Below are 15,592 nucleotides of genomic sequence, written 5' to 3' on the forward strand. Positions count from 1 at the left end.
ACCACATTATGGGACACAGTAGCACGTAAGTGGAAAGACTGAGTATTTAATGAAAAACTGAATTCTTAAAACACATTCTTTTATATGAATTTCAAACTGTTGGAAAAAGCAAAAGGCTAAAACTTTCAATCTTGGAAAATAAGACACCAATTAATTGCATTCTGCTCCAGAACATGCTTAATCTAGAAAGGTGTGACTAAATTAATCTTTGTATAAATGCTTACATGTAACAAAAGTTAAGACGACAAACGTCATCAAGTAATAAAAAACCTCGGGGGGATATGCTTGTTGATCTTTGCACAACACAAAGAGGAGTGTGGGCATTGCTCTCCTCTCTCCTTTGATCCTGACTGGCCAGAGATGATATTTTTTAACTGGGGGGGGCAGACACCAAAACATGGGTTACGATCATCCTTACTATACAGTCTCCTGATTTATAAGCAGAACCAGATGTACTGCACATTTTCTACTCTTTACTGCTGTGTTAACAATACAGAAAAGTACGTGCATAATTACTCACGTTTTAGGTTTGGCATACTGGGAGATCATTGAGTCCTTTTTAAGAAATCGTTTGTACTTCAGGGAACTAATATTTTTAGCTAAAAGTAGCATGTTTTCACATGTAATTACACTAAAACATCTGCTTAAAGATTACAGTAATTTGTGGATATAAAAGGAAGACAACGAAGACAGTATAACAAGTAAGAAGGAGTGGAATAACCTCTGAGATGGTGAGTAAAATTAAGATCAAGAGGTAGGTGAGGGAAGCAGGCTTCAGTTTTGAGGATTGGTGGTGTAATAACAGTTGCTAATTACAAGCAGGTTAGCGCAAGGTTGTTTAAGGGAACTTGGGATTACACAGGTAACATGGCTGTTAGGTCAACAAATCCCTTTCAATGAGGAAGAAAGAGAGATTACAGAAAGGCACAGTGAGAGGGACACTGGTGGGTCACATTGAGAATCTTGACCCAAAGTTATAAAGGTAGTAAGGCTTAAACAATTTATGTTAAGAAAAACCTGACCAAACTCTATGAAAACACAGGTAGTAAATACACAAGTGTAGCTTCAGTGCGGAAGTAACTAAAATTCTTCCTAGACACTGGAAGAATACCTTTTACTGATTACTCTTTTATATAAAAAGCATTTGAAGGTATATCCATGGACACAGTTGTTGCTTTATAGCAGTGTTACCTGATTTCAGCTTAGAAATTCTTATGCTGCTTCCTGCTTCCACGACTCCTGGTCACAACTAACCTAAATATCCCATATATACTCCATTATACAGCAGCAGTACTTTTAGATTCTGCGTATTCCTTACTGAACTCAACCGGGCTATTTACACAATTTGCACCTGCTGAACAAGGCACACCAATGCAGATCTTTGCTATCTAGGTTCTAATACATAAATTCTATTCAATACAAATAAACAAACAATGAGCTTTGCAGTGTTCTTTGTTTTTGTAAGCAACAAGGAAGTTTGTTCTCTCTAGGTAAAACTAGTGTAATTTTCCCAGAAACAGAAACACTCCTTGAAAGCCAAGTGATTTAACATAAATCAGACAAGTAAGGTTAAGTGCCCTCCTGCCTCACGTTGTGGTTTATCTCCAGCTGCCAATGAAGTACCACACAGTCACTCGCTCACTCCTCCCCCCCCACGGAGGGATGGGGAGGAAAATCAGGGAAAAAAAGTAAAACTTGTGGGTTGAGATAAAGACAGTTTAATAGGACAGCAAAGGAAGAGAAAATAACAATAAAAGAATATATAAAACAAGCGATGCACAATGCAGTCGCTCACCACCTGGTGCCAGTGCCCAACCCAACCCTGAGCAGCGATTTCCCACCCTTCTCCTGCTCAACTCCCCAGTTTATACGCTGAGCATGACATTGCATGGTATGGAATATCCCTTTGGCCAGCTTGGGCCAGCTGTCCTGGCTGTGCTCCTTTCCCAGCTTCTTGCCAGCTTCTTGCTGGCAGAGCACAGGAAGCTGAAAAGTCCTTGACTTGGTGTACGCGCTACTTAGCAACAACTAAAAACATCAGTGTGTTATCAAGGTTATTCTCCTACTAAAGCCAAAACACAGCACTATACCAGCTACTAGGGAGAAAATTAACTCAGTCCCAGCCAAAAGTGGGACACCCCTCAAACTGATGTCAGACAACTCCAGATGTGTTTGATTTCTCTTTATACAGGGGAAAGCAGAAAGGCACCTGTGCAGCTTTGGCACTGACCACTACTCAGCAAAATATAACAGCGAGTAAACATGTAAGGAGCAAAACTGATGTGCAGAGCTGTGAAATAATCTTGTCATTGCTTCATTCCTCAGTATTATATAGAGTTCAAAACATTCAGTTTATTTTGGAATAGTATTTGACCTTTGGAAATACCATCTTCTAGAAGTTTCCATTATTGAGTAACTTTGATTTCAGCATATTGTTTCTCAATTTATGGTGACTTCTGGTTTTAATTTCTTTGTTTGCTTTTTTCTTGGTTTGCTTTTTTGGAATAATCAGATTTACTAAAATTGCTATTAACTATGCAATTCTTCAGATCCAGTTAATCCAATTAAGATCTGAAATACCAGAGTAAGAGCGCGCTAACTTACCATCATGCTTTGTAAGAGTTGTTTCCTTCCTTATCTGTTTCAGAAGACAGCTTCTTTTTTTTTTTTTGCACCCTAAACTTCACTATACTACTGAGATTCAGTTCCCTGTTTAATGTTTTTATTATCTGTATCATCGTTTTTGCCAAAAACCCCACTCATTGCTCAGGCTGTACAGCGTCCATTTACAAGGCAAGCAGAACAAGAACACTGACCCTGCCACAAAGAATTTCCAATCTAAACGAACAGACAGACAGTGGAATATGAGGAAACAAAATGACACTGATCAGCATGCCGTGGAATCAACCAACCACTGTCATTCCTGCTTTGTAAGATAAAGGGCTTTTTACAGAGTTCTCTGAAGAATAGTGGGGCTGCTCTGCAGATTTTTATCAAGATGTTTGCTCAAACTTAGAGGAAATAAAGGAGGTGTGGGAGCTGGCATCTTACTGAGGAAGTTATTGACAGAAAATAGTTACAGGTTCCAGAGAGCCCTCAAAACCAAAACCAAGTAACTCAGGCTTTACTCAGTGGAGAAGGGGGAGTCAGAGAAAGGATGCGGAGTTTTAACTATTTTTAATCAATATAAAATAATCTGTGTAAAAACAGTCAAAGCCATGCTGCAATTAACTTCTTTCAGTAAGCAGAAGACAGCTAAGGAGCCACCTGACAGTTCTTGTATGAAGGCCTGTAGAACTACTAACAGCATTAGATACTCAGCACCACAAAGGGGATACAATTAAGCCAGTACGCATCTCCGACCCCACCATTCAAGACCCAAGGTCAACACAAATTGTACTGAAAGCACGTACACACACACAATTCTTCCCACTTGAAGAGTGATACAAGACCACTCACTGCATGCTGTATTACTCTAGCACAGATGGAAGCCACTGGTACAGAGCTCGTCATCTGTCTTAGTAACAGACAGTTAACTTAAATGCTTACGATCAAGTTTCTATGCCAGAGGAGTACACACAGCACAATAAGGCAAACTATTAAAACAATAAAAAAGTAGTGTTATTTAATTCTTGTTCTATACAACCTCCATCTTCTTTCCCAAAATACACAAAAATAAGGAGATGAGATTTTTTGAAAGTTCACAACGGACAGTTTCGGAGACAAACTTCACTTCACTTGGGATCTGTAAAGCAGCGCAAAAGCAAGCACAACAGTTTGATTTGAAACCAGTTCTCCATAACAAAGAGTGAATACAGGTAATGTAAGCTACATTGAAATAGTTACAGTTCACATTACATGACTGGCCCAATTCAGTTTTTTTTTCTGTCAGGACTTGTAAAATAACGGTAATAAGAAACAGCACAAAGGCTTTTTCTTAATAAATTTTAATGTTAAGACCAGTTTGTCTGGATAAAACCACAAAAAGTTACAAGAACCACACTACTGCAAATTCTGCATGATGGACAGTAGTGCTCGCAATATTTGAGTGGCAAGACCATTTTGGAACTGTTTACGAAAGATATGTCAAAGAGACTTTTGTCAGTGTAAGTAAGAATGTATGTTACCAGTGAATTTAATCTTGTGAACATAAATGTCCCACAATGTACACCACTGTAAATGGTCAAACACAATATTTATGCACATCAAAAATATATGGGGCAAATACTTGATTTAGCATTTAGCTAGCAACAGTGAATGAGAGAGAAATATTTTGGTTATTTTTCTGTCATTTCAGTTCATGGAAAATTCCTAATAAATCACTCCATAGGGTAATATTTGTGGTTCCAAGCCATCAGGACAACAGTAATTCTGTAAAATAGTAGTTTCTGATTTTTCTGCTAGTGACAGCCCAGTCCTCCTGCCCCTAGATTCAGATGCATTTGGCTTGTGCTCATTGCCTTAGAACCTGAGTCCCGATACCAAAAAAATGCATTACCACCATCACAGCCTGGACCACATTAGCTCAAAACACTCCAGATCAGAGACGCAGCATCAATGAAAGGAGATGACACTCTCAAAGCACCTGCCAGATTCTCAAGTATTAATTATATACACATATGGTTAAGTACAGAATACTGAAGGACAGTGTACTGAATAGCAAGTTAAATGTTCCATCAATTTGCTGATTACTGCAATGGATATTCACATTTCCCCCATGTAATCTAGGAAAGATACTGCAATCTAAGCATGTGATTTGATGCTACTTAAAGCTTTGTGATACTGTTATGTATTTTCTTTAAAATATCTACATTAAAAACCCCAAACATTACTGCAAAATAACTTTATCTACATATAGAAATAACACAGACTTGATTTGGTGTCTCTTGTTTGACTGTGTCCTTGCAAAGAAATCTGCTAACCTCTCCTTGCCTGTTTAATAGCACATGCATTTCCCTGCCCCACAGGCAATAAATGGTATGTGATGAATCACTTCCTCAATATTATTCCCATAAAAATTCATAGTGATGAATTAAAAAAAAAAAAAAGATATTTTGTTGTTGTTGTGGATTTTAAGTCATTGTGCAATCTAAAACTCATACTACAATTTGTAACTTTGGTAACTTACAGAAAAAAGATCTCAAGCTCTTTAATTAAGGACTGGGTCAGAATGTTGCTTACACTATGCTCTTTGTTTCTGTGCAAACACATCAGACAGGGTTCACCCCTCCTCGAGGTCCTCAATAATTCTATTATTGATAAGAAATTGGCTACAATTTAAGTTGTGAACCTGTCTAATTTTCCTTGGTACCTTCAAATGCTTCCATCACCTAGCCTTATTAAATTTTTTACTTACTGTTTCAATTCAGGAAATCCTGATTCCCAAAGCTGACCCCACCCCCGCCAGCAAAACGGAAAAACCCAGCTGAGCCTCAACAAGTTCATCTGAATTCTCAGAAGAGGAAATATTTTCTTGATTTAACAGCAACTGTACAATATTACAAACTCAGACACATGAAAAACAATCAGGCAATAGAAAATGTACAACAGCTTTGGTGTTATACAAAATAATAAAAAAAGACTTGACAGCAAGATACATAATTCATTATGTTCTCACTACAGCCACTTCATTGCTGACTGTTAGACAGTTATTTACTTTTGATATTCTGTGTGGTGTTTCAATTCATGAAAAAAATCATACTATATTACTACAATAAGAACTGTTATGAACACCATAAAGTAAGTTCCAAATTTTATAAAAACATCTTGCCTCTTCACACTATTGCTTTGTGGCACATTGTCAACAGAACAGCAGTCCAAAATAAAGTGACAACTAGATTTAATAAATTAATATACTTTTTAAAAGATGTACAATGCACATTCTTTTTAATCCAAGGTTTTAGGGTGTCAGGATACTTCTATCATATATACACACATATACAGACCTCAGACAGCATTGATAACATCAGAAAATACAGATAAGGAACAGAGCCTTAACTGCTATCTGGATGCTACTAACAGAAGCCAAAATGCTGCTGAGAGTATTATTGGGAGAGATATCCAAAGACTGAAGAAGAGTCTATGAAAACAGGACACGTAAAGGCAAAGGGAAGGTCAAGATGTTTAATATGACCATCTATTCTTGTGAAGACTGAGGTGGAGTTGTTGATGTGCCTTGTTTACCAGACTTTCGTTCATAATTCACAAGTCGTTGTCCAACAAGGTACCTGGGATTAAAGTAAAAACAGTGAGAAATTAAGAAAAGTTAACGCAATTCTGTAACAAATCCACTCTACCTCCTTTGCTGCAGAAGTAGCTCTCTCATTTCAATAAAAGTTATTCTACAAGTAATCCCTCCTCTCCTTAATGGTCTTCAGCCATCCTCATCTTTTTCTTCAATGTTCAGGCATTTCGTAATGGAATACAGGCATTACAGGTTTGTGCTTACAGCCTTAACTTCAGTAGTCATATAATTCATACGTATATAAGCTGAACAAAGATATGAAATATAAATAATGCAAACACATTCTTTAGGTACCCAGTCCCTTTGCTGAATGATACTTTTAAGAGCATCTTTGCAGTGTCTGTTTAGGCCACTCTCACTTGAGCATCTGGAACAATAACCCAGATACAAAATCAAATGAGAGCGCTAATGAGATTCAAAAAAGAAACTACCACAATGCAGAACATGCACTGAGTAAGAGAGGCTCGGCTCACATACCCAAAGAAAAACACCTTGGTTGAAAAAACTAAATATTATAAAGGAAGAACTTCTACTGCAGCTCAATCTTTCTTGGAGAGAAAAATATCCTAATGCTACTCCATGTCAAGCCCAAGGGCTGAGAGATTACGTCATTTAAATTCTGTTTCAATATCTCACCATCTCATCAGCTTAGTAGTTTTCCTACCCTTCACATCATTCCTTACTCCTCTGTATCATTGTTCCACACTCCTACTTTTTGCCACCTAAATTCCTCTCTATGCTTCCTATTTGTATGCTGGTTCTACATATAGAAGAGCCATATACACCTATGAATCCTTCCCCTGAAACCTGCCATTTCCTTCAGAAGCTTTTTTCACCACCTCTCCTTTTCTCAGGGAACCATCACCAAACAACGATCACATATTTTCCGTACATTTTATAATGTCACCAACTTGTATATGCTTTTGAAATTTGTTACATGAAAGATTTAATTAAGCATATTTCTAAACCATAAATCTCTACTGACTAGCATGATTACGTTCGCTTACTTCCTGAAATGAGATCATGAACTTAAGTTGTACAAACTTCTTGTCTACAAGGATGTTTAGAACATTCAATATCAAACTAATTTTCACTTAGATACATTTTCACAGCTTTGTATACTGTTTATATACCTTATTTACAAAGGAAAGTAACTTGTAACATTAATACAAGTAGCAATTCAATACACATTCTGCCTGAAAGATATTAACACTTAGCTGAAAGCCCATTTGTAAATATAAATACCAGCTATACATACTAAGGTAAGCCAAATACTACAAAACATGTTATCAAGGCAGGTGGTGAACAGGATTTAAATCAGCTGATCACATAAAAGGTGCTAAAATTAAAATTGATCTGCTGACAGTTTAATTTTAGTTACAACTCTCAATATGTCTAGATACTATTGATTTCACATTTATACCAAACGCTTGATATACCAGTCACTTCCTAACATTTAAGATTCAAAGCAGCTTATTTTAGGTTTGACTCCCTTTGTAGTCAGTGGAAAACAACTATTCTGGGGTAACTCAGGACAGGAACACCACAAACTCATGTATTCCTTCTCCATACAAAAGAAACCTAGGAAGACTAGTTGCTGGGGTCCAAAATGTATTTTTCCAAATAACCAACTCATGAGGTAATTAGGGTAAGATAAAAATAAGGTAATAAGGGTAACATAAAGAAAGCTTAGAAACTAAGCAGGAGAAAAAAAAAACAGAAAAAAACACTAGGTAAATTAATATTTTATCAGGCATCTGAGTAATATAGAGTAATAATTACTGAAAATATCAGAAAACAGTAGAAAATTTTGTAAGGACAAACTATCAAATCAACTGAACGTTCTTTAACATGTTAACTGGAATAATGAGTAGAAAGAATGAGAAAAACAGTATTGCAGAAAAGGCTGGAGAAATAGTTTTACAAGCAGCAGACTGAGACATGATTTTACTTCAAAATATGTCATAATTATTACATTCACTGGTCCTTCAATACTACAGAGGGGAAGACAAGCAATCAGCTTCATTTGTGGTAAAACACATTCAAGTTTTAGGGGAGTGTCTGTCATCCATTTATAAAGACAGTCTATTCCTGTGTTTATCTACCTGAATCACAGATAAAACATTTGGCAAGAACAGTTCAGGTCTGTCTCAATGTCATTTGTCTAGGAAGCTTCTTAAAATCCTTTTTAGTCTTAAGTATCTGCAACACCTGAATTCCATCTGAAGTTATCACAATTTAAAAGTGGAAAAATTTAAAAAATCCACACTATATACTCACTTGTCATTTTTAATATGTTCATAAAGGCGCTTGAACTGGCGGACTTGAAAGGAGAGAATTCCCATCAAAACCACTACCATAAGCAGAAAAGGATAAATCCGTCGCTGAACTAGGTTTTGCATTTCAGCAGTAACTCCTACAAAACAAGACAAGACACAACCCTCACATAATGTGGCCTTGCTGAAGTAACACATGCATTTCTGCTTCTGTACCTGCTTCTATACTTTTTGTTATACTGTAACTTCAGTAGAAGGGCTGTGAAATAACACATTCATTTATCTCAGACATCCAATATGACAGTTGCTGTTCTTGTTCATCTGAAGCATTAAAACTTAAATTTGTCCATTAACACAGTGAAAATCCACACTGAAAAAGTGGGCTTACCAGCTCTTCTTAACTTCTATATACCTCATACCAGAAAAAAAATTGACACTATTAAAGTCTGCAGTCAATTGAGAGGTTGAAAAATAAAATGAGACTTCTCAACATGTTGTCAACATTAGAACTAACTAGCAAAAACAACTGTCAATGAAAAAGCACATCTACTCCACATCTAAAAAAAAATTTCTTTCCCCTATGAGGAGATGGGAAAGTCTGAACCCACCCCCCTCCATATTTACAATTTATATTTTCTTTTAAAACTGAATTAAAACCTCAAAACTAAACCAATGTTTTCACCTATTCTAAGCTTACTTTAGAATCTGACAGGAATCTGACAGGTCAGAAAAGATGTCCTCAGCTTACTATACCTCGTCAAGAGAGACTAAAATTACAGGCTGATTATCCAAAGAAGTTAATTAATCAACTGTATCCCAAACTTGCTAGATATCTACGTTTCTGCTGTTAGATATTATACATTCTTATACTCCTGATGTATTCTGCACTTGGTTTATTAAAAAGCCAGTCAGAATAGTGTATTGCATTTCTCAAAACCCCCCAAACTTCTAAGATGACACAACAATCCTTAAGTATTTACATTTGCTTGCAGAATAGTGGGTTGGTTTTTTTTTTAAATAATCTAGAGCTTGAAGTTTTATTTCCACAGGTATACTTACATTGTTCTAAACCATCAGATGACAAACAGTTATACTGAATGTATACATACCTAAGAGAGGTACAACACCAGAAGCTATGATGTACGGTACACACAGGGAAAGTAACAGAACAGAGATCACGGGTGCTGCCAGTTTACAAATTATGAAGTGTAAGTCAATGTTACGAATCCCATTTGCGTATACCTATGAAGAACAAGTTAAAAGAAGAATGGATCAATCAAAAAAGTCATGCTTTGCACTTAAAGTAATAATTAAAAGGTTTTACACAGCTATTCTTGTGAGGGGCAACAGGTCTTCCCCACTTGAAAAAAAAAAAAAAACAACAAAAAAAAACCATGACGGCCACAGTTGAACAAGGAAAAACTCTGTGCCAATCCACATAATGAGGGTTCCAAGAAATCATTTAAGTAGTGACCAGGAGAGCATCTTAATGAAGAATAATGTTGTGATTTGGTTGCAGGAGTGCAAGAGACCAGCTGAAAGATCATTAAGTCGAGCTGTGGATGGTGGTTTTGTGGGTGACCCAAGATCACTTTGTGCTATTAACTTGCTGAAAGAGGTGCGTGTCAACCGCACCATGCAGCTTGGTGTCGTCGGTGAACTTGCTGAGGGTGCACTCAGTCCCACTGTCCTTGTTGCCAACAAAGATATTAAACAGAGTCAGTCCCAATACCAATGCCTGAGGAACACCACTCTTCACCGGTCTCCACCTGGGCATCAAGCCACTGATCAACTCTGAGTGCAGCCATCCAGTCAATTTTTTATCCACCAAGTAGTCCATCCATCAAATTCATGTCTCTTGAGTTTAGAGACAAGGATGTCATGTGGGACAGTGTCAAATGCTTTGCACAAGTCCAGGTAGATGACACCAGTTGCTCGTCCCTTATGCACCAATGCTGTAACCCTGTCATAGAAGGCCACCAAACTGCGCAGGCATCATTTGCCCTTAGTGAAGCTGTGTTGGGTGTTACCAATCACCTCCTTATTTTCCATGTGCCTTCACATGGTTTCCAGGAGGATCTGCTCCATGACATTGCCAGGCACAGAAGTGAGACTGACCGGCCTGTAGTTGTTCCCTGGGTCTTCCTTGTTTCCCTTTTTAAAAATGGGGATTATGTTTCCCCTTTTCCAGTCAGTGGGAACCTCACCAGACTACCACGACTTCTCAAATATGATGGAGAGTGACTTGGCAACTTCATCTGCCCGTTCCCTCAGGACCCATGGACGCATCTCATCAGGTCCCATGGACTTGTGCACCTTCAGGTGCACCTGATCATCTACTACAGTGGGGTTTTTTCCAACTGAACTAGTTGAGTTTTACTCAATAACTCAAATTACTCCTTTACTACAAGAGTAACTCTGTTTTCTGAGTCATACATAAAAAAAAAGTTCAAAATGTATTATATAGACAATTCACACGGACAGTTGTTTCCTACCTGTTCAATAACAGTTTTCAGCCACCACTGGGGACCCATCAGTGTTATGGCAGCAATTATTTTGGCATGCAGAACTCCAAGACCCCAGTCCTAATTTTGTAGAAATGAACTGTTAGCATTAATATATTTTAAAATAGTTTGACAACCAAAAGCTTTAGAGCAATTTGTTAAAATTACTTATAAGTGAAAAGATAATTACTTTTCTATTTGCACAGGACACTGTTTACAAGAGGTGAAAAGAGGATGCTGTAAAGGTTAACTGACATCTTTAAAATACTCAGCTCCCTGGAACCAGGAAAACCAGCTACTACTATCATAGCAAAGGCAAATACAAAATAAAAGCATTACACTTACTTAAAGCAGCAGACTAATGTTCTGGTACAAACTAATTAACACTGCTAACGTTTACCTAGAATTAAGTTATTTTGATTCCTTTTAAAAAAAATTAAAAAAAGAAGAGAAACAAGATGCTAAGATGCTCACACAAGTTCAGAAATAAGGTTATAATCTTTTACATTGTTATCCACAATTGTAATTTGTTATTTAATTGTAATTCACAAAACTACCTAATGTAAGAAAAGCTAAACAGAGCAAAACAAGGCTCCTCACAGAAGAACGTCATACTACTCAGAGGAAAAATTATGCTTTACCATATACCACAGTTATTATGGCATGGAATGAAAAGAACACAATATAACTACAGGCTTCTAGTAAATACTGCACACCATGAGTCAATCCTTTCTGGATTACAGATATTTGTAAGAGATTCTTCAACACAACCCGCCAAAAATAGACTGCAAAGCGTAGGCTGACAAGGCAGAATAAACAGCTACAGAACTGGTAAGATTTAAGATATCATAGGTTAATAAACTTTCTTAAACTGCTGGGGAAATATATTTTCTCTAACAAATTATTTTAAAAGACAGCTTTTGTTACCATCCATTACTCCAGATACGTTCCAAAATGTAAAAACTTATTACAAAAAAGTCAGTGTTAAAGTTGCTTCATATTTGTTCAAGCATGTAACCTTTGTATAACTCTATTCTCTTTTGTGAAAAATATGAATTATTCTCAATTTCAATAGCTCCTCATTAATTTAGAGTAAGTCTCAAAACCCTCTGATCTGACATTTTGAGGAAGCTCTGCCACATGAAAATAAAATATTTCAGTATATTTCATTACAAACTTTTAAAGAACTAACATGCAAAAAATTAAGAATTTTTAGAATCTCTAGCATCACAAATTCTTTCCAAAACTGACTGGAAACCATGATCATCTACCATTACAATCATAAGATATCCTTACTTATTAGTCATTTATTTAAACAAACACCTCCAAAGTATACTTGTATCATATGAGAATGGAATATTTAAATGAGCAGTCAAATATTGGCTTTCAAATATCTGGATATTGAAAGTAAATGAAAGCTTGTTTGTGAGTAGCTTAGAAAAATCACTATCCTTGAACGCTTTCTTGTTATTTAGTAATACGCATTCTAGATCTTTTGAGTTATAATTCCCTCAAGTTAGGGTTTCTTTGAGTTACAAGTTCTTTCATAATTCAGCCTAGGTGATGCAAGCATTTGTGACTCTGTCCACTGTACCTTCATTTCTTCCACCAGCTTGCAGGAAAAAAAGTTTGCACTCCCTTAACTTGTGAGACTTGACTGAAGAAAAAGAAAACACTACTACAGCAAAATCTTGTATTCATGATTTGACATCTCAGCCTAAAACCAGAGCGATCCTAAAGTGTATCAAAATTTCATTCATAGTGTGTATCATCACTGAATTAAAACCTTGTCTGGAAAAAAATATCAGCTGAACCTCTTGCTGCATAACTGTAGGCAGAAACGTCTGTGCATATGTATATACAGCTACACTAACTTCTGTATATAACTTCACAATTACACTACTGAAAAAAAAAGTGTCTGTCTGATCACTGAAATGCAAAGATCCTCTGATGTCATCCCACAAACTTCAGCTTTTCATATTTAAAATTCCTAAGCATATCCTTTTGGTTTAAATAAACCCCACATCCAGCCTGGCTGTCTTTTCTCTGCCACATAGAAACATACTTATGGGAAATACTCTGAAGCATTAAATCAACGTGAAACAACAACTCCCATACCCCTTACTTCTAAGTAAAGAAATGTATCCAGAGCAGAAGAATGGGAGCAACTGACCTGCCATGGATAGAAGAGAGGTGTTTGATCCAAAGGAACTCTCAAAGGTGCAACGATGACCAGTTCAAACAGAAGACCGAGCAAAAGTGGAACCACACCAGCTAGCAGTATAGCCACTATTAATGTCTTCATTATCTAAAATAACCAAGACATCTAATTAATATGTTTATCAGAGGATTTTTTTTTTGTTTAAACTTAAAAATGTAACTTAAACTACACAAACAGATAAAGCTGGGGGCGGGGGTGGGGGTTGGAGAAAAACACACCCTACACAGACCTTTAATTCATACATATACACCTCTAGAAATAATTTTCATTACATACATAGTTTTGCAATACAAGTTTTCAAGACTGAGTCCGAATTCCATGCCCCCTCCAGAAACAGGCATGACTGCCTACTGGTGCCCATATAGTTTTAAACCATAAAATCACCTTTGAGCGTTATCAGTAGGGAATACTATCCCATGGCACTTTGTTACGCTGAGTATTATTGTATGTTGGAGAAGTAGAGAAGAATCTTTCCAAAACTGCTGGTTTTTCTCCAGTGAAAACCAAACCTTAAAGATTCACTCCGTATGGAATATTTCTGACTTAAAAAATGAAAGAATACCAATGCTTGAATCTTTCTTTATTCTAGAATTATATTAATTTATATGCATCATCCAAAAATCAGATACAAAACTAGTCTGACAATTAATATGATCAGTAGACGGGATAAAGAACAAGTAGAACATTACATTTTAGCTCTGAGTTTTCTTAAACAAGCTTAAGATTTCCTACATGAAAATGATGGCTATATTTGGAAAACATGGTAATACACGAAATACATATTTACACTGTTTTTCTGTCTGTAATAGTCCAATAAGCATACAAGCATGTCCATCACAAGATACCATTTATACTATTAATGTTTAAGATTACTATACTTCGGCAAGAAATCTACTATAGAAATCCTCAAAACCAAAACCAAGATAAAGAAGTAGGATATAAATTTGTTGCCATGGTGAGAATCTGAACTCCTGGCAATAAAAATAGATATTTTCTTCAGAAATATTAATTTGAACAACACAAAGATTTGAGAAATCAAAGATATTTCTGAAAATATGCATCAAGCTACTTTGTAGGGACATGTTCATCATCATCTGTCAACTTTACTATTTTGTTTATTTGATAATGTCAAGTTGCTAATTCAGTAATAGTTAAGCTTCCAGGTGTATGTGAAAACAAATGTACTTGAGTACACATTGCATATGAGATAATGTAATGCAACAGATTCAGTGAATTTTTAAAGGAAAACAAAAAACCTCATATATATATATATATATATATATATATACATGAAGTTAGTTGCATTGATTGCTTAAAATTGTGCTAAATGGCTTCCAAAAATACAGTTACCCCATGCAATGGGAAGGTAAGCTGCAAAAGCTTCAAAATTGTCTGAAAAGGATAATGTAGTATACATTAGAGTAAAACCTGCAAGCAAAAATGAAAAAACAAGTTTTGTGACCTACTTTTTCTGATAATTCAGTAAAAATTCTTCTTAAGACTCACCATGAGAGACCATTCTTTGACCTTCTGAAAAATCACTCTGCGACCCTGTGGCATCCAGGCGACAAGCACTGTCACTGCTCGGATAGTTAGCCAACAGACATAAAGACCACAAGCAGCTGTGTACAGTTCATGGATTTTGGCAGTCCCCGTCCAAAATGACATTAGCCATCGGCCAGCAAATACTGAAAACACAAACACTGTTAAATAGAGTAATGGTTTTTGATGTATTACGGAAGGATGTCTATTAGAAATACTTATCAAATTGTTAAATATCAATGCACAAATAGTATTCAGCATAAAACAGTATTTTGGTACTATACCCATAAAGCACAAGTGTGTGAAGCACTGTGTAAATAGTTAAACAGATTATGCCAAATACATAGATAGATTTTTTTTTCCTGAGGTTTCATTAGACCAGCAATGTGATCTGAACTACAGAAAAACAAAGCACTGAACACTGTGCTATTCAGAGCCTAAGCACTGATATATAGAACTACGAAGAAAATAATGGATTAGTGCATAAGCTTGAACTTTAATCTTATGAGCTATGTTTGGGTTATTTCACTGCCTCATATAATTTTTTAAGACATACTGATGGGGATTCTAAAGCCCTCCGACAAAAATGGAAGACTCGTTTGCTACATTTCATTCTTTAATAGTGTTTCTGCTCACTAGTATTATACTGGAATAGTTTTAAGTACTACTGTTAAGACCATCACAAAATTCCTAACTCTAATCAATATATTATTGACTTTAGGATCATTAATACAAGAAAGTAAAAATGACATGGCACTGTGGTAGCCAGGTTATAAAATTCAAGTGAGTTTACATGTCTTAGTCT

General features: G+C 36.2%; 1 protein-coding gene across 4 annotated transcripts in view; it reads right to left on the reverse strand.

Annotated features, from left to right (window-relative positions):
- Window positions 1-3,928: 3,928 nt before the first annotated feature.
- Window positions 3,929-15,592, reverse strand: part of MARCHF6 (membrane associated ring-CH-type finger 6) — a 53,718-nt gene continuing 42,054 nt past the window's right edge. For 2 of the 4 annotated variants that reach the window (XM_086740407.1, XM_086740406.1), the window contains exons 21-26: window positions 14,752-14,933; window positions 13,198-13,332; window positions 11,016-11,105; window positions 9,630-9,762; window positions 8,525-8,660; window positions 3,929-6,227 (exon numbers count right to left, since the gene is read on the reverse strand). In XM_086740407.1, coding sequence (XP_086596533.1) covers window positions 6,137-6,227; window positions 8,525-8,660; window positions 9,630-9,762; window positions 11,016-11,105; window positions 13,198-13,332; window positions 14,752-14,933 — 767 coding nt within the window. In that variant the 3' untranslated portion in view covers window positions 3,929-6,136. Of the gene's footprint in view, window positions 6,228-8,524; window positions 8,661-9,629; window positions 9,763-11,015; window positions 11,106-13,197; window positions 13,333-14,751; window positions 14,949-15,592 lie in introns of all 4 variants that reach the window. The other 2 variants (XM_086740405.1, XM_086740404.1) reach the window with 1 other exon arrangement.

This window comes from Chlamydotis macqueenii, chromosome 2 (genome assembly GCF_036417535.1).
Source record: "Chlamydotis macqueenii isolate bChlMac1 chromosome 2, bChlMac1.mat, whole genome shotgun sequence".
NCBI lineage: Eukaryota > Metazoa > Chordata > Aves > Otidiformes > Otididae > Chlamydotis > Chlamydotis macqueenii.